This window comes from Eleutherodactylus coqui, chromosome 9, assembly GCF_035609145.1.
Source record: "Eleutherodactylus coqui strain aEleCoq1 chromosome 9, aEleCoq1.hap1, whole genome shotgun sequence".
Lineage (NCBI taxonomy): Eukaryota > Metazoa > Chordata > Amphibia > Anura > Eleutherodactylidae > Eleutherodactylus > Eleutherodactylus coqui.
Window position 1 is genome coordinate 108916562 of NC_089845.1, and position 19132 is coordinate 108935693.

The 19132-nt window shown below is 47.8% G+C and overlaps 1 protein-coding gene across 2 annotated transcripts in view; it reads left to right on the forward strand.

Annotated features, from left to right (window-relative positions):
* The window catches only part of NSMAF (neutral sphingomyelinase activation associated factor), a 96235-nt gene that overhangs the window by 63840 nt on the left and 13263 nt on the right, over nucleotides 1–19132 (forward strand). For both annotated transcript variants that reach the window (XM_066578297.1, XM_066578298.1), the window contains 5 exons: nucleotides 2672–2714; nucleotides 3577–3740; nucleotides 5250–5358; nucleotides 17300–17358; nucleotides 18261–18328. In XM_066578297.1, the coding sequence (XP_066434394.1) occupies nucleotides 2672–2714; nucleotides 3577–3740; nucleotides 5250–5358; nucleotides 17300–17358; nucleotides 18261–18328 (443 nt within the window). The remainder of the gene's footprint in view (nucleotides 1–2671; nucleotides 2715–3576; nucleotides 3741–5249; nucleotides 5359–17299; nucleotides 17359–18260; nucleotides 18329–19132) is intronic.

Consider the following 19132-nt stretch of genomic DNA (forward strand, 5'->3'; position numbering starts at 1 on the left):
GATGTTTTCACAATTAATGCTAATCTGTTAAACACTATCAAACTTTCCAAAAAAAAGTATTCTATATTTTAATTTGTACTTTTAGCTTTGTAAACAAGGTAAACTTGGACTGGGTTTAAACTAGTGAGGCTTGGGGGCGCTGGCCACATCCCAATACACAAAAGGGGCGCTGGGCTGAAAAAGGTTGAGCACCACTGCTTTAGATAATCGTTGTATTTGTGCATGTTCTGTAAGTCTGGCCTGCTGGAATCCTAATTACTTGTAGATTTCGCCATTTTCTATGGATTCAATAAGGTTTCCATTTGGAAGCTTAAAGTCTTCCTCCTTTAGAATCCCTTTCTCTGTGCCATGTTTTACCTTTGTCTAGGCTAAACTCAATGTGTATGTCATTGGGAAATGTGTGTGTAATATTTAGCAGGTGATATAGTTGTGCTTGTGTGGAAGCATAGCGTTTTATATCATCTGTGTACAAGAGGTGTGATGTAAATTTTGTTGTGCTTGATATTGTAGCCTGAATTTGTTTATTATAATTAATAATTATTATGATCACAACATTCACGATACAAACACTCAGAAAACCAATAAATGCACTGAACCCTCGCAGGAAGTGAGGCGCCCGTGGAGAATGGATGGGTACTTATGGTGCCTGGCATCCTCTTCACCAGGGGTTGGACCACATACACTACACAAGTCTACAGACTTTACATCTAAACAAAAACATATTCGTGTTGCTGCAGAAAGCAGCCGGACTAAATCCATTTAACATTGTCAGGAAGCTTCTAGACCTGGACACACACAGGTTTGATTGCTCTGCCTTGACCGTTGTCTGGCTTAGCATTTGGTATTGGTATTAACCAAGTTAAATATATTTAACACGCATAATAAAATGTTTCGGAAGGGTGCAGACAAACTGGAAACTGATGTAGGTCTAAGTTGACAGGCTATCAACATGCCCAATCCTTTGTTTTTATGGGAGATAAGCTGTGTTTGCAGTGGCTTATTCCCATCTCCCCATTGAGAAAACCTACACACTTAATCAACAGCTGTTGGCGGTGTATTAGACTCCTTTTTAGGTACGTTACAGATCCTCTAGGGCACATGTGTCAAACACAAGGCCCGTGGGCTGAATCCGGCTCGCTGCCTCGTGTTATGTGGCCCGCGACGTGCCGACGCCGCTCACCACTGCAGCAATTACCAGCTGGGGTGCTGCAGCTCCCCGGTGGTAATCACGCTGTTGCCACTGATCCCGGCGCACACTGACGTCAGTGTCGAGCCAGGATCCTCCTCCCCGAGTTCCCTGCTCATTAGTTCCGCAGGAGAGGACTCAGGGAGGAAGCTTTCCGGGGACACACACTGACATCAGTGTGCGCTGGGCTCAGGGCAAGCAGAGAGGGAGCGACGCTGACAGGCAGGAGTAGGTAAGTATATAGGGGGGGGCTGCTTATTACTGGGGAGGGGGCTGCTTATTACTGGGGAGGGGGCTGCTTATTACTGGGGGGGGGGCTGCTTATTACTGGGGGTGGGGCTGCCTATTACTGGGGGCAGGCTGCCTATTACTGGGGGCAGGCTGCCTATTACTGGTGTGGGGGCAGGCTGCCTATTACTGGTGTGGGGGAGGGCTGCTTATGACTGAGATGGGGGCTTATTACTGGGGGGGCTTATAATTATAACGTTGCTATGGGGGCTAATATGACTAATTGGGCCACTGTAGGGTCGTTATTTTTACTGGGGCCACTATCAGGGTCACTATTAGGGCTCGTTCACACGGGTGTAATTGTATTTCAGTCGCACAAATACGCTGCGTATTTGCGCAATCGAAAATCGCTTATGCCTGTATATTTGCGTTCGTAAAAAGGAACGCAGATGGGCACATTGAAATGGTGCGCAAATATGCAGTGAATACATAGGTTTCCTGCGCATTCACCACGTATTTGCGCGGCCCATTCACTTCAATGGCCTATTGGGGTGCGTAGTATGTAACAAAATCGGTCATGCTGTGTGAAAATATACATCATGTGAATGAACTCACTGACATCAATGGCTTCTATTCACTGCATATTATGTACGCAAATACGCTTGTGTGAACGGGCCCTTACTATACCGTCTTAGGCCCCCTGCACACAGGTAGAAATTCTGCGGCGGGATTTCCCGCAGAATTTCCGCCCGTGGAAGCTGCCATAGGATTGCGTTAGAGAACGCAATCCTATGCAGATGGCTGCGATTTGTCTGCGCAAAATCTCGCACAGAAAACAAATCGCGGCATGCTCTATTATTGTGCGGGGCAGCCGGCACATCACAGAGCCGGAGCCACGGGAACAGGTGAGTGCCACACTGGTTCCTCCAGGGGCTCGGGTCGGGTCCCGCTGTGAGAATTCTCACAGCGGGATCCGACCCGGCCGTCTGCAGGCGGCCTTACAATCGGCCCTTTGAAGGTCACCATAAGCCTGATGTGGCCCTCGGTGAAAATGAGTTTGACACCCCTGCTCTAGGGGAACTTACCTGCGCAGACTCTACCCTTCTACTTTGAAGGTTAGAGGCAAGCCCGATGAGAGCACTTGATATAAAGTGAAGCTTTTTGAAGTTGTGAAGATGGTGATTAGTAGACAAGGACAATACTAGGAAGTATCTCATAGCTTTTTGTATTAAAGTTTTTTTCTATATTCTTTCTTAGTGTTCCATCCAGTGACATATGAAGGAGAAATTGACTTAAAAAGGTAATTCAAGTGAACTTTCCAGATGTTATATTGCTGTAGCTGTGCTTTTTTAATCTTTTGCAGTTTCCACAAACTTTCAGACCCCCAAATTAGTCCAGAATCTAAAATTCAGACTCTAGACCAGACTCCAAAATAATATAAACCACATACCAAACTATGACAAAAATAAGCTCAGACCCTCCATCCCCGAAGTATATCTACACCCCTGAAATTATTTCAAGCTCCCCAAATCATTTCATACTTTAAACCAGACCCCTGCATTTGGTTACCGCTCTTTGATCCCAGATCAAGTTCTCTTCAGCTACAGGCGCCGCCATTCTTGGTCATAGTTAAGATGTGTGTGTGCAGACCTGTCGTGGAAGCTAAGAGGGTAAGTAAGTGGAGGAGCTATGATGGCCTTCCAATGTAGACCAGATTTTTGGGTTATGGATATTCAATTTTGGTTTCCTCTGAATATTGGACTCTTTTCTGAGAGGACCACCCCGACCTCAGAAAGTTCAGTTTTCGTTGCAATTTTTAGGTAGTCGTCTCAGATTTGTCTGTAATGCATTATGAATGCACTTTTATGGTCTTGTAATGCGGGTCTTCTGCACAATGTAAGTAACATCTTGGTGTGGTAAATAGCCCGCCTCTGTATTCTTCTAAATGTCATTTTAGCACAACTTTTACATAAGCTTTTATTCAAGGGTAAATGTCCTTATTTGGTTCCGCCATTTTCTCCTGTGGAATGTATGACGTCTGATATTGCAATATGTAATTCTTCCTGCACGCATATTACTTTCTTATATTCCACAGTATCTCTGTATCTGAAAAAAATGTTTCCACTTGGACATGAATGTAAGGATTTTTTTTTCTTTTTCAGCATTGAAGATCCTGATCACAAAATAGCCATGCTGACTCAAATCTTGGAATTTGGTCAAACTCCCAAACAGCTGTTTACAAAACCCCATCCAAAGAGAATATTTACAAAATCCAAAAGTTTTACTCGGTCATCCAGCCAGAATCCGTTTACAGTGGAATCGCCAGGTATGATGCAGACACGGGGGTGGGGGGGGGACGACTGGTAGTTGGTTTTTAGGCCTTGGCAGCTGAGTAATGACTGTGTGTTTACACCCATGCAGCTCTGAAAAAGGTAGTAAGTCAGTATTTAATAATACTGCTTTCACACCGTGTTTGGGAGACCTTTTTTTCCATGCTTCTGTCTAATCCAAAGTGGCAATATGTTCTGAAATAAGGGACAGGGAAAATATTTCCTACCTTTTTTTTTAGTTGAAAAAAAAATTCCATAAATCCTGATTAGATCTTTACTAGAGATGAGCGAGCGTACTTGGAAAAGCACTACTCGCTCGAGTAATTTGCTTTATCCGAGTATCGCTGTGCTCGTCCCTGAAGATTCGGGTGCCGCTGCGGCTGACAGGTGAGTCGCAGCGGGGAGCAGGGGAGAGCGGGCGGGAGAGAGGGAGAGAAAGATCTTACCTCTGTTCCTCCCCGCTCTCCCCTGCAGCTCCCCGCTCCGTGCCGGCACCCGAATCTTCAGGGACGAGCACAGCAATACTCGGATAAAGCAAATTACTCGAGCGAGTAGTGCTTTTCCGAGTACGCTCGCTCATCTCTAATATTTACCAAATACAAAGCAGCGTCAAATTCTCCTCCATCCTACTATATTTGTTGTCTAGGTTTTATATACCACCCCAGGCCGACCTTTTATTCTGCCAATAACCGTCCTCTCTGCAAATCACAGCCTCCTCTCCACCACTTTTATCCCCTTCTCTCACACTCTTCCCAGACTTTTCTTATGTGACTCTTCCTTTTTCTTGAACTCGCTCCCTTATTCCATTACAACATTCTGCAACCCCTTAATGCTCACTGAAAACGTACCTCTTCTGATGAGCAAATAACCTGATCCAAAGTGTCCCTCAAACATTCGGGTCAGGAAGGGTATAGTCGTTCCCCCCCCCCCCCCCCCCATCCCATTAGTGTACAGTAGGTTGCCAACTTGGCTGAGTGGGAGGCCTGTGATGTGCCTTATGATGGGTATAGTTTCTCTCTAGGGAGAGAACCTAGACGGCGTGAGGAGACTACAAGGCAAAATCCCTGAATTGGTCTGTACATGGTTATCTTTTCCTTCTGGAGAAGACTTTGGTTTTGACTTATCCTCCCAGTCATTGTTACAAGGCCTGTTTTAAAAGGTCTGACATTGACTTGCAGAAATGCTGCCTTATACTAGGTGGCGCTGTAGAGGAGTTATTCCATCTTCCCATTTGCTCAAACCTAAATACAAGCCCCACCTACTTTTCAAAAAAGTGCCTGGGCCTGCGCAGAAAAAAACTACAAATTTTACAGGTTAAAACTACGCAATACACGTTCACCCAAGAATTTGCAATTTTTTTTAAACTCCAAAAACTGGTGCAAAACCTTTCATGCCCCATGGTCTGTGCTGAGCTGTCTTGTCATGGTTACCCTAATATTATGGAATGTAAGTTGATGGCACGGTTCTAAAGAAACATAAAAGGTTACTTTTTGTCTTTCATGCAGTTTCCCCCAGTGAAGATTCTTTCGAAGACCTAACCGAAGAAAGTAAGACTCTAGCTTGGAGCAATATTACCAAATTCCAAATAGAGAGCCGACACAAGATTCACAAAGAGTAAGTCATACATTACTGTGAAACCCACATTTATTGGGAACTTAGACTGTTTTATGAAATTGTAAAGCCAGAAATGACTTATGACTAGAGATGAGCGAGCATACTCGCTAAGGGCAATTACTCGAGCGAGCATTGCCCTTAGCGAGTACCTGCCCGCTCGGAAGAAAAGATTCGGGTGCGGGGGAAGAGAGAGATCTCCCCGCCCCCGCCGGCACCCGAATCTTTTCTTCCGAGCGGGCAGATACTCGCTAAGGGCAATGCTCGCTCGAGTAATTGCCCTTAGCGAGTATACTTGCTCATCTCTACTTATGACACATGAGAGCTAGTAAGATAATTACATGGAATATAGGGTGATTCAAGAAGTCAACTTATTTTGTAATGACCTTTTGGAATTGCTGTTATATAGATTTTTTTTTATTCCAGTCAACATGTTCAATTACATAAGTTTATTAAAACCTTATAAATGGCTGACGAGCCGCTGCTTACCAATAAATGGCAATAATCTGAAACGGTTCGAAATGTATAAATAGTACAAAATGGCAACCTTTTATGCCCCTCAGAAATAACATTACCGTACACAGATAATCACAATTGTAAAGTGCTATTCAAGCTGAATGATGCACTCACAGCTAATACAGAGGTTCTGTCATTAGAAAAAAAAAAGACTTACCAATTCCTCCCCCGTCAGTCTTTTTACCACATCTTCGACCCGCTGATCTTCTCATGTCTCCTGTAGTCCCCCCGGGTCACCTCACCTCCAGCCGGACGGATTCCCTTCTTTCAGTTATGTAACATACATTGCCGGCATTCTGCTTCCTGCGGGTCAGTGTACCTGGTCACTAGTGGCGTAGCACTCTTTGCCTAGCAGGGAATGCCGAATCCTATACCGGGTTATTGCCACGACTGCTCATGCGGGCTGTCTCGCCGCCGGTGTTCATATACTATTGCAGTCTCGGCAATAGCCTGGTGTAGGATTCAGCATTTCCTGCTAGGCAGTGAACGCTACATCATTAGTGACCGGGTACACTGACCTGCAGGAAGGAGAATGCAGAGAATGTACATAACATCACAGGAAAAAGAAGATCCAGACGGCTGGAGTTGATGTGACCCGGGGGACTGGAGGAGCCAGGAGAAGATCGAGGAGGAGATGATGTTGTAAGAAGACTGACGGGGAGGAATAGGTAAGTATAGCATTTTTTTTTCTAATGACAAAACCCCTTTAAGGATTCCCTAATAGGAATATGTATAGACCAATGGTTAGAGATCCCCTGTTAGGGGTTGTACTACCTCTTCCCAGCATATATCCCCTAGTTTGCTATAATGATGTATCCAGAGGGGGCCATGAACACCGTACACATTGCCCGTATTGGTTTTATCAGGAGGGTTAGAATACCCAGTTCTTGTGTACCGCCTTATACGAGCATGCTGCATCTCACATTGGTGATGACACCTGTGCTGCTTGTGCTCCGCTCGCTGAAATCCCAAACCATGCAAATGTCCCAACTTCCAAACACGGAGGCAGACGTGAGGCATGCATTCCACCTCGCCTGCGCTGAAAATCAGTGTTGTGTTCCTGATACAAATACACACATTGTTACTCTTTAACTAGAATCAATAAGAAGTGCAAATTAACTCAAGGTGGTTGAGAAAGCCTTTATAATAAAACCCTCCCATAGAGTAAACATAGCAATGTGAAATGTCCAGTATTGTAGCAACTGCTAATGGCACCATGGGTAATACAGCCCCGATGTCATTAAGGCCCCTATGACAACTCCCAATGTCACGGCCACTAATAAATAATACGAGCTATTGTGTTTATGTGCTACTCAATGGCAGCAAAAATCAAACCATACATTTGTTTAAAGAATGAATGATGCATATAGTAGTTTAGTGCCAACTAAGCTTCTCCTAGTATCCGTGTCATAGCATCTATTCCGCGCACTATTACGGTAACACTCAATGTGCCTGCTTGATGCACCCCCTCCATCTTTCACAGGATCATGCTTGTCTACAGTGGGAAGAAGATGGCCAAAAATACACACAGATTGGCAATTTAAACTCCAATGTTGCGTGTATGTTACACATTAACCCCTAAAGGACCAGACCCTTTTTAAGGATTTTCCCATGTGGTGGTTTTACTACCCTATTGTTTTTCATTTCAGCTGTGTGTTGTTTTTTTTTGTGTGTGTGACACATAAGGCTTTTTTTGTTAGGGGTAAAAAGGAAAAAAAAAATTTTTTAACTCTTATATTTACGCTAAAATAAAGTACAGGAATGGGTTCCTCACTTTCTTTTCGACGTTTTGATTAGAGATGAGCGAGCGCACTCGTCCGAGCTTGATACTCGTTCAAGTATTAGGGTGTTCGAGACGCTCGTTACTCGAGACGAGCACCACGCGGCACTCTACTCAATTACATTTCCTTCCCTGAGAAATTTGCGCCCTTTTCTGGCCAATAGAAACACAGGGAAGGCATTACAACTTCCTCCTGTGACATTCCAGCCCTATACCACCCCCCTGCAGTGAGTGGCTGGCGAGATCAAGTGACCCCCGAGTATTTAAATCTGCCCCGCCCGCGGCTCGCCACAGACACACATTGGGAGAGATCAGGGAAAGTGCTGCTGATGCTGCTGCTGCTATAGGGACAGTGTTAGCATCTTCAAGAACCACAACGGTCCTTCTTAGGGCCACAGCTCACCTAGTGCATTACTGTTGTGGCTGCTGTGAGCAGTTTTGCACTTTTTTTTTTTTTTTTAATGTATATCTGGCGTGCAGGCTATAGCGTTCTCAGGCTGCAGTCTGTACTTGAGTATTGGGGCAGTATTGGTCAGGCAGGGACAGTGGAAGTGTAGAATCCGGTCTACAAGAACCCCAACAGTTCTTCTTAGGGCAACCTGTGACCGTGTGCATTTAACTCCGTGGTTGCTGGGAGTTGTAGTACCTCAGTATTGCACAGCAGAGCCTGCGTGCAGCCTTCATTTAAATATTTTTCTGACCGCACTTTGCGTTGCGTCAGCTCTGTCTGCCTCTAAGTGTACGCCAAGAAACCACAAATTTTCTACAACGCTCTGTGTTATACGTGTGCTGTCTTACAAGTGCACGGTGTGCCCAACGCCCATAGATTGAAAGTGCAATACACACTGCATAGCCTCAGCCTGCATTGCATGGAAAAAAAAGGAGATTTAAAAAAGAAATCCTTTTTACGGCTACCGGTGACCCAGTGCATTTGCCTGCGTGGCCTGTGGGACTTCACGTATATCCAAACTGCATAGTTCACAGCTAGGCCTAAGTGCAGCCTTCCTTATAATTTATCTCTGGCTTCATTTTGCGTTATATTACCGCTGGCAGCCACCAACTGCGCGGCAATAATTCACAAACATTTTTACACCGCTCTGTCTCTGCTCGATTCTTAATCCAGCATGCTGAGGGGTAGGGGTAGGGGCAGAGGACGTGGATGCGGTCGAGGACGCGGAGTCCCAAGTGAGGGTGTGGGCATAGGACGAGTTCCTGGTCCAGGTGAATCGCAGCCGGCTGCTGCGGGAGTAGGAGAGAGGACAGTTTCTGGGGTCCCCAGCTTCATATCACAATTTTTGGGTCCACGTCGTAGACCTTTTATTAAAAGGTGAGCAGGTCCTGTCGTGGATGGCAGAAAGTGCATCCAGCAATCTATCGACCACCCAGTCTTCTACACCGTCCACTGCTGCAACTCAGAATCCTCTGGCTGCTGCTTCTCCTTCCTCCCAGCCTCCTCACTCAATGAAAATGACACATTCTGAGGAGCAGGCAGACTCCCAGGAACTGTTCTCGGGCCCCTGCCCAGATTGGGCAGCAATGGTTCCTCTCCCACCGGAGGAGTTTGTCGTGACCGATGCCCAACCTTTGGAAAGTTCCCGGGCTCCGGGGGATGAGGCTGGGGACTTGCGGCAACTGTCTCAAGAGCTTTCAGTGGGTGAGGAGGACGATGATGATGAGACACAGTTGTCTATCAGTGGGCAGTAAGTCCGAGAGAGGAGCGCACAGAGGATTCAGAGGAAGAGCCGCTGGACAATGAGGTGACTGACCCCACCTGGTGTGATAAGCCAACTGAGGACAGGTCTTCAGAGGGGGAGGCAATTGCAGCCGCAGGACAGGTTGGAAGAGACAGTGGGGTGGCCAGGGGTAGAGGCAGGGCAAGAGCGAATAATCCACCAGCTGTTTCCCAAAACACCCCCTCGCGCCAAGCCACCATGCAGAGGCCAAGGTGCTCTAAGGTGTGGCAGTTTTTCACTGAGACGGCGGATGACCGACGAACAGTGGTGTGCAACCTTTGTCGCGCCAAGATCAGCCGGGGAGCCACCAGCAGGCGTATGATGGCCAAGCACCCCACAAGGTGGGACGAAGGCTGTTCACCGCCTCCAGCTTGCGCCACTGCCTCCCCCCCTGGGCCCCAACTTCCCACTGAGATCCAACCCACCTCTCACGACACAGGCACCACCATCTCCTGGCCTGGACCCACACCCTCACCTCCGCTGTCCTCGGCCTCATCTAGCAATGTCTCTCAGCGCAGCGCCCAGCTGTCGCTAAGAGAATCGTTGGAGCGAAAGCGCAAATACGCCGCCACACACCCGCACGCTCAAGCTTTAAATGTCCACATAGCCAAATTGATCAGCGTTCAAAAACATGATGGCGGCGGCAGCCCCGCGCTACTCTGTCCCCAGTCGCCACTATTTTTCACGGTGTGCCATCCCAGCCCTGCACGACCACGTCTCACGCAACATCGTACGCGCCCTCACCAACTCGGTTACTGGCAAGGTCCACTTAACAACGGACACGTGGACAAGCACAGGCGGGCAGGGCCACTATTTCTCCCTGACGGCACATTGGGTGAATTTAGTGGAGGCTGGGACCAAGTCAGAGCCTGGGACCGCTCATGTACTACCCACCCCCAGAATTGCGGGCCCCAGATCAGTGCTGGTATCTGCGGCGGTGTATGCCACCTCCACTCAACCTTCCTCCTCCTCCAACGCAACCTCTACCTCGCAATCAAGACTTGTCAGCAGCAGCACGTCGCCAGCAGTCGGTGTTGCCCGGCAGCACAACGGTGGGCAAGCATCAGCAGGCCGTGCTGAAACTACTCAGCTTAGGAGAGAAGAGGCACACGGCCCACGAACTGTTGCACGGTCTGACAGAGCAGACCGACCGCTGGCTTTCGCCACTGAGCCTCCAACCGGGCATGGTCGTGTGTGACAACGGCCGTAACCTGGTGGCGGCTCTGCAGCTCGGCAGCCTCACGCACGTGCCATGCCTGGCCCACATCTTTAATTTGGTGGTTTAGCGGTTTCTGAAAGGCTACCCACACTTGTCAGACCTCCTCGGCAAGGTGCGCCGGGTCAGCGCACATTTCCGCAAGTCCAACACAGACGCTGCCACCCTGCACACCCTGCGAGATCGGTTTAATCTGCCAGTGCACCGACTGCTTTGTGACGTGCCCACACGGTGGAACTCTACGCTTCACATGTTGTCCCGGCTGTATGAGCAGCGTAGAGCTATAGTGGAACACCAACTCCAACATGGGCGGCGAAGTAGGAGTCAGCCTCCTCAATTCTTTACAGAGGAATGGGCCTGGATGGCAGATATCTGCCAGGTCCTTGAAAACTTTGAGGAGTCCACCCTGATGGTGAGCAGCGATGCTGCAATCATTAGCGTCACCATTCCCCTGCTATGCCTATTGAGAAGTTCCCTGCAAAGCATGAAGGCTGATGCTTTGCGGGCGGAAACGGAGGCAGGGGATGACAGTATGTCGCTGGACAGTCAGAGCACCCTCATGTCTATATCTCAGCGCATGGAGGGGGAGGAGCCTGAGGAGGAAGAGACAGCTGGGCCCACTGCAGAGGGTACCCATGCTGCTTGCCTCTCATCCATTCAGCGTGTATGGCCGGAGGAGAAGGATCCTGAAAGTGATCTTCCTAGTGAGGACAGCCATATGTTGCGTACAGGTACCCTGGCACACATGGCTGACTTTGTTAGCATGCCTTTCTCGTGACCCTCGCGTTAGACGCATTCTGGCCACTACGGATTACTGGGTGTACACACTGCTTGACCCACGGTATAATGAGAACCTTTCCACTCTCATTCCCGAAGAGGAAAGGGGTTTGAGAGGGATGCAATACCACAGGGCCCTGGTGGACAAACTGATGGTAAACTTCCCATCTGACAGCGCTAGTGGCAGAAGGCGCAGTTCCGAGGGCCAAGTAGAAGGGGAGGCACGGAGATCGGGCAGCATGTTCAGCGCAGGCAGGGGAACACTCTCCAAGGCCTTTGCCAGCTTTATGGCTCCCCAGCAAGACTGTGTCACAACTCCCCAGTCCAGGCTGAGTCGGAGGGAGTATGCAGCCGATCGTACCACTGTCCTCCGTGACGCCACTGCTCCGTACAACTACTGGGTGTCAAAAGCTGGACACGTGGCCTGAACTCGCGCTGTATGCCCTGGAGGTGTTGGCTTGCCCTGCGGCTAGCATCTTGTCAGAGAGGGTGTTTAGTGCAGCTGGGGGAATCATCACGGACAAGCGTACCCGCCTGTCAACTGACAGCGCTGACAGGCTTACACTCATAAAGATGAACAAAGCCTGGATTTCCCCAGACTTCTCTTCTCCACCAGCGGACAGCAGCGCTACCCTAAAGACCTTTGTCAATTTGTGTATGATATTCGTCCTCCTCCTCCAGCTCCTCCTCCTGAAACCTCTCGTAATCACGCGAACGGGCAATTTTTCTGGGGGCCAAAAGGCTCATAACTTTTCTAAATAATATTTATCGGTTTCAATTCTCATTAAAGCATTGAAACTTCCACCTGAACCAATTGTTTTTTAGGCTGGGCTGCCTCCAGGCCTAGTTAAAAATTAAGCCACAGTACGCTAAGCGATTAATGGGTTTCACCTGCCCTCTGGGTTGGGCATGGGCAATTTTTCTGAGGTACATTTGTACTGTCGGTACACCAATTTTTCGGGCCCTCGCCTACAATGTAATCCAAGTAATTTTTATGGGCTTCGGCTGCACTCATGGTACACCACTGTGTCTGGGGTTGGCCTACACTTTTGCTACAGAAATGTAACTCTGTTCTGCCTACCTATACTTCTGCCACAGTAATGCTACAGGGTTTTGACTATACTTCAGCAACAGAAATGTTACTTCGGTCTGACGATACTTCTGCTCCTGAAATGTTACCTTGGTTGGTGTATACTGTTACTACTGTAATTTTACTAATACTGGGCTCTGCCCATAATGCTTCAATAGAAATGTTACTGGGGCAGGTCTATACTGCTACTACTGGAATCTTACCAATACTATGCTCTCCCTACACAGCTGCCAGGGAAATGTTTATCTGCTGCTTTGCCCATACTGCTTCAACGTAACTGTTACTGGGGTCTGACTATACTGCTACTACTGAAATGTTACAAATACTATGCTCTCCCTACACTGCTGCCAGGGAAATGTGAATCTGCTGCTTTGCCCATACTGCTTCTACGTAAATGTTACTGGGGCCTGCCTATACTGCTACTACTGAAATCTTACCAATACTATGCTCTCCCTACACAGCTGCCAGGGAAATGTTTATCTGCTGCTTTGCCCATACTGCTTCAACGTAACAGTTACTGGGGTCTGACTATACTGCTAGTACTGAAATGTTACAAATGCTGTGCTCTCCCTACAATGCTGCTAGGGAAATGTGAATCTGCTGCTTTGCCCATACTGCTTCTACGTAAATGTTACTGGGGCCTGTCTATACTGCTACTACTGAAATCTTACCAATACTATGCTCTCCCTACACTGCTGCCAGGGAAATGTGAATCTGCTGCTTTGCCCATACTGCTTCTACGTTAATGTTACTGAGGTCTGTTAATACTGCTGGAACTGAAATGTTACTGGGGTCTGTCTAGACTTATACTACTGAACTTTTACTGGGGTCTGTCTATACGTATACTACTGAAATGTTACTGGGGTCTGTGTATACTGCTGCCAATGAAATGTTACAGGGGTCTGTCCATACTTTTACCGCTGAAATGTTACTAATTCTCGGCTCTGCCTATACTGCGGCTACTGCTATGTTACAGGGTTGTGGAAACGGAGGCTTTTCAAAGACATGATGGTGGCGAGGCCGCGCTACTAGGTTCCACAGGCACGACAACTTTTCAGCGACGCGGTCACTGGAAAGGTGCATATAACCACGGACACGGGGACAGGACATGTACTGCCTCAAAAACATCCCTGTCCTCCTCCTCCAACAATGAAAACATTCTTGGCAAATGCTTTCGCAGTGGTCCGTCTGGCGGCAGTCCAAGAATTTCACCTTAAACGACACAATAAGAAAGCCCCCCCACCACGGCCCACTTAATCCTGGCCACATTCCGAAAACCAACGGAATAAAACCACGCTAATAGGTCCACAGTCGCGACCACTATCCCCCCAACGCGCTAACTGGTAAGGTGCATATAACCACGGACACGGGGACAGGACACGTACTGCCTCAAAAACATCCCCCTCCTCCTCCAACAATAAAAACCTTCTTGGCCGAAGCACACCTGTATTTAATCTGATGTTAGCTCTGCTGTACAGGGCACTGCAATGGGATTTATTTATGTACCGCCGGTGGGTTCCAAGGAGCCACCCATGCTGTCGGTCCACATGGACTTCACATTTAGGGAGTTGTACCTGCCAGAGTATACTTATGAAAAACACCAGTCTGACTGGGGCATGCAGTTTGGGCCGAAGCCCACCTGTATTTAATCAGACTTTAGCTCAGCTGTGCAGGGCACTGCAATGGGATATATTTATGTACCGCCGGTGGGTTCCAGGGAGCCACCCCTGCTGTGGGTCCACAGGGACTTCACATAGGGTAGTTGTTCCTGCCTGTGTCTATGTATTAAAAACCCCGGTAAGACTGGGGCATGCAGTGTGGGCCAAAGCCCACCTGTATTTTATCTGACGTTACCTCAGCTGTGCAGGGCAATGCAATGGGATATATTTATGTACCGCCGGTGGGTTCCAGGGAGCCACCCATGCTGTCGGTCCACATGGACTTCACATTAGGGAGATGTACCTGCCTGTGTATACTCATAAAAAACTCGAGTCTGACTGGGGCATGCAGTGTGGGCCGAAGCCCACCTGTATTTAATCAGACGTTAGCTCTGCTGTCCAGGGCACTGCAATGGGATATATTTGTGTACCGCCGGTGGGTTCCAGGGAGCCACCCATGCTGTCGGTCCACACGGACTTCACATTAGTGAGTTGTACCTGCCTGTGTCTATGTATTAAAAACCCCGGTCTGACTGGGGCATGCAGTGTGGGCCGAAGCTCACCTGCATTTAATCTTACATTACCTCAGCTGTGCTGGGCAATGCAATGGGATTTATTTATGTACCGCCGGTGGGTTCCAGGGAGCCACCCATGCCGTGGGTGCACACGGAATTCCCATTGCGGAGTTGTACCTGCCTGTGACCATTTATAAAAATCTCCGGTCTGACTGGGGCATGCAGTGTGGGCCGAAGCCCACCTGTATTTAATCTGACGTTAGCTCTACTATCCGGGGCACTGCATTGGGACAAACTACAGGAGCAATACAGCGCTAATGAGACATGCACAGCTACGCTAGCATTGGAGTCCGCTGTAGGCCCGCGATTGCTGAGGGTTTGTGCAGAGGCCTATATTCTGGGTGCAGTGAAAGTCCGCTACCTGCCTAGGATTGCTGAAGCTGTGGGCCGAGGCCTATGCCATGGGCGCGGTGCAAGTCTGCCATGTTTGGCCGCTCAGATCAATTTTTTGTTCATGTCTTGGGTTTCCTAGGACCCACCTATGCTGTTGGTGCAAACTTAGTTCCCATCGCGGTGTTTGACCTGTCTGGCACAAAGACACTGACTTGGGTAGGGGGCAGAGCGCTGACGGCTTTCCCCTTGCAGTGTGGATTGAGCTATCTGACACCTTGACAGAATGAATAGTGTGTGGCACATGGATTCCCCATTGCCATGCCCACGTTTGCAGCTCCTGACGGAGGTGGCACAGGATTGGATTTCTCATTGCTTCTGTGCAGCATTGTGGGCTATCGCCCCGCCCCTTTTAAAGAGGGTTGCTGCCTTGCCCTGCCAACCCTCTGCAGTGTGTGCCTCTGGTTCCTCCTCATGGCAGACGCACTTATAAATAGACATGAGGGTGGTGTGGCATGAGTGCAGCTGAAGGCTGCGCAGGGACACTTTGGTGTGCGCTGTGGACACTGGGTCGTGCGGGGGGGTTGGGCAGCATGTAACCCAGGAGAAGTGGCAGCGGAGTGTCATGCAGGCAGTGATTGTGCTTAGTTGGAGGTAGTGTGGTGCTTAGCTAAGGTGTGGCTTACTAATGAGGGTTTGTCCGAAGTAAAAATTGTTAGGGGGGGGGGGCCCACTCTTGCCGCTATTGTGCCTTAATAGTGGGACCTGGGAACCCGAGATGCAGCCCAACATGTAGCCCCTCGCCTGCCCTATCCGTTTCTGTGTCGTTTCCATCACTTTCTTGGGTTTTGCAGATTTTCATATACAAAAATGCTTGAGTCGCCCATTGACTTCAATGGGGTTCGTTACTCGAAACGAACCCTCGAGCATTGCGGAAAGTTCGACTCGAGCAACAAGCACCCGAGCATTTTGGTGCTCGCTCATCTCTAGTTTTAATATACAATATGTATAGTTTTGGATTACAGGGCGCATACGGCATCAGCTTTGGGTCATTTTTTTAATGGATATATTTTTATTTCATTAATTTTTTGCTTATTTTTGTAACTTTTTTTTTACCATCTGTCATATGATCCTATGATGTCATTCATATAAAACATCTGGGGGTCATTCACATGGTCTGTCCTTTTTTTTTTTTTTTTTTTTATTTCATACTTTTCCACTGTAGCTGGGGCATCCATAGGAGCTTTAGCTGCAGGGAAAACATCTAGAGATGAGCAACCACGCTTGGCGGGGGGAAGAGTGAAAGAGATCTCTCTCCCTATATGGAGAATAGAGAAATTATGGGCCCCCTATGGCTCCTGGGCCCAGGTGCAACCACATACCCTGCCTCCACTATAGTTACGCCAGTGATGCAAAAGCGCTCCATAGCGCAGGATCAACTGATCACAGGTAAAAAATGACGACATTCACCTATAGCCCTTCTAGGGGAAACGGAGCATCCAATCCTAGGCACACAGAGAAGGAAGAAGAAAAGAGGAGACCCACAGCACTACTGCACAAGAAAGATCAAATGGGATGAAGAGTTCTTTCTTAGGATGACGCATTTCAGCGCCTGATGAAGGCACCATTCCAGTGCTGAAACGCGTCATCCTAATAAAGAACTTTTCTTCATCCCATTTGATCTTCCTTGTGCAGCAGCGCCGTGGTTGTCCTATTTTCTTCTCCCTTCTCTAGGAGTTCATACATGGAGCACATGTCCACATTCACTTTGGCATGTCTTGAAGTGGTGCCAAAACTGCAGGAATGCGCTATCCGATGTTTGAATGTAAATGAAATGAGATCTTTCTGTATAATTTTCCGTCCTCTCTACAAATTCTAAACCTAACTGATGATTGCAAATATAAAATGCACTCCGCAAATCCAGTCAGATGTTTTTCGGCTTGGGCAAGCCAGATATGAAACCTATTAAAACCCCTAGGCGAGTACAACTGGGGCGCAGGATGAATGGCCAACAATTTCTACACCGCGGGGAACAGAAGATTAATTAACAATACAACAGTTCTGCTATTAATAACGTCTGTCAGCTACAACTAGATGTGCTGATGCTGTAAATGTTAACATGTGGAATCAAGAAATTTTTTTTATTACACTTATTTCATGCAGATATAGCATAGAGATATACATATTCATACCTGTGTAGAGCTATTGTGAGGGTAAGATATGTGACACATATTGGATTTTACTATTAAAATTGATGTATTACTTGCAGGGCTATAACAGGCATTGCTGTATCTTCAAATGGATCTTCAGTCTTTACAACATCACAAGGTTAGTCCTGCATTTATTAAAGGGGTCGTCCAGTTGTAAATGACTGATGGCTTACCTGCAGAATAGGCCAGCAATAGCAGATCAGTGAGGATTTGCCACCTGGGACCCCTGTTGATCAGTTGTTTGCTGTGTCGGTGTGTTCATACAATGAGCTGATGATTTCTGCAGAAAGCAGAGAGCTCCGTTCCGACTGTATTGGTCAGGCTTGACCCAGCTTGCATTGAGAACTTGGCCTGCAATACCAAGCCTAGCCAGTGCAGTGAGAACTGAGCTGTCTGCTTCCTGCCGAAATCAGCTCCGTGCACAAACACACATGCCTAGCAAACAGCTGATTTACGTGGGTTCCTTGTAACAGGCCCATGTCAATCTGTTTATGGATGACCTATCCTGCTGATAGACCATCAATAGTTTTTTAATCGGATAACCCCTTAAATATGAACTTGTGTCTTGTGTGACCTGTTTACTCTTGACAATTTCCTATTTCAGCAAATCACAATATATTTTGCCCCGTTATGTAATATCTACTAGCGAGCTCAGATACATACAGTAGTAGTCGCATAACAAGTATTTCATCTACTTAAGCTTTTATTCTACATCAAAATTAGGTTGGGATTTATGAACTGGGTATTTGCGAATATACCACCCAAATGACCAGTGCAGCTCAGTAAACAAGGGCTGGTGGGGCGCAGCGGAGCGGAAGTACTGGATCTGCGGAGTAATGGGTATTTTATTATTTTGTAACATCTGTTCCCCCTTTTTGACCTTTTTTTCCTGACAACATAGAAAACACATCTCCTAAAACCTACCATTACATAAAATACAATACACCTATATACCTCTTGTGGTTAATACTAAGATTTTCAATTTCACTGTCTTTTTTTTCTTCTGTTTTTGCTTTTCAGATTCAACTTTAAAGATGTTCTCTACAAGTCAGAAATCTCTGCAAAGAAGTGTTTCGTTCTCAAATATGGTTAAGTATGGATAGTATGGAGCAATACAGCTTGCATCCAGGGGCGTAGCTAAAATCTCACGGGCCTGTGTAAAGGTTTAGTTTGGACCAAACTACCACCCCTCCTCTCCTCCTGGAGTGGAAGATGTTAAAGGGGTTGTCCCGCGAAAGCAAGTGGGGTTATACACTTCTGTATGGCCATATTAATGCACTTTGTAATATACATCGTGCATTAAATATGAGCCATACAGAAGTTATTCACTTACCTGTTCCGTTGCTAGCGTCCCCGTCTCCATGGTGCCGTCTAATTTCAGCGTCTAATCACCCGATTAGACGCGCTTGCGCAGTCCGGTCTTCTCCCTTCCGAATGGGGCCGCTCGTGCCGGAGAGCTGCTCCTTGTAGCTCCGCCCCGTCACATGTGCCGATTCCAGCCAATCAGGAGGCTGGAATCGGCAATGGACTGCACAGAAGCCCTGCGGTCCACCATGGGAGAAGACCCGCGGTGCATCGTGGGTGAAGATCCCGGCAGCCATCTTACTAAGGTAAGTAAGAAGTCGCGGGAGCGCGGGGATTCGGGTAAGTACTGGACGGTTTTTTGTTTTATTTTAACCCCTGCATCGGGTTTGTCTCACGCCGAACGGGGGGGCTATTGAAAAAAAAAAAAAAAAGCGTTTCGGCGTGGGACAACCCCTTTAACCCATTCCCGCTGCAGGGCGTAAGTTTACGTCCTGGGAGCGGGGTACTTCCCGCAACAGGGCGTAAACTTACGTCCTGGAGATAGCGCGGGATCACATATGATCCAGCGCTATCCCGCAGCGGGAGCC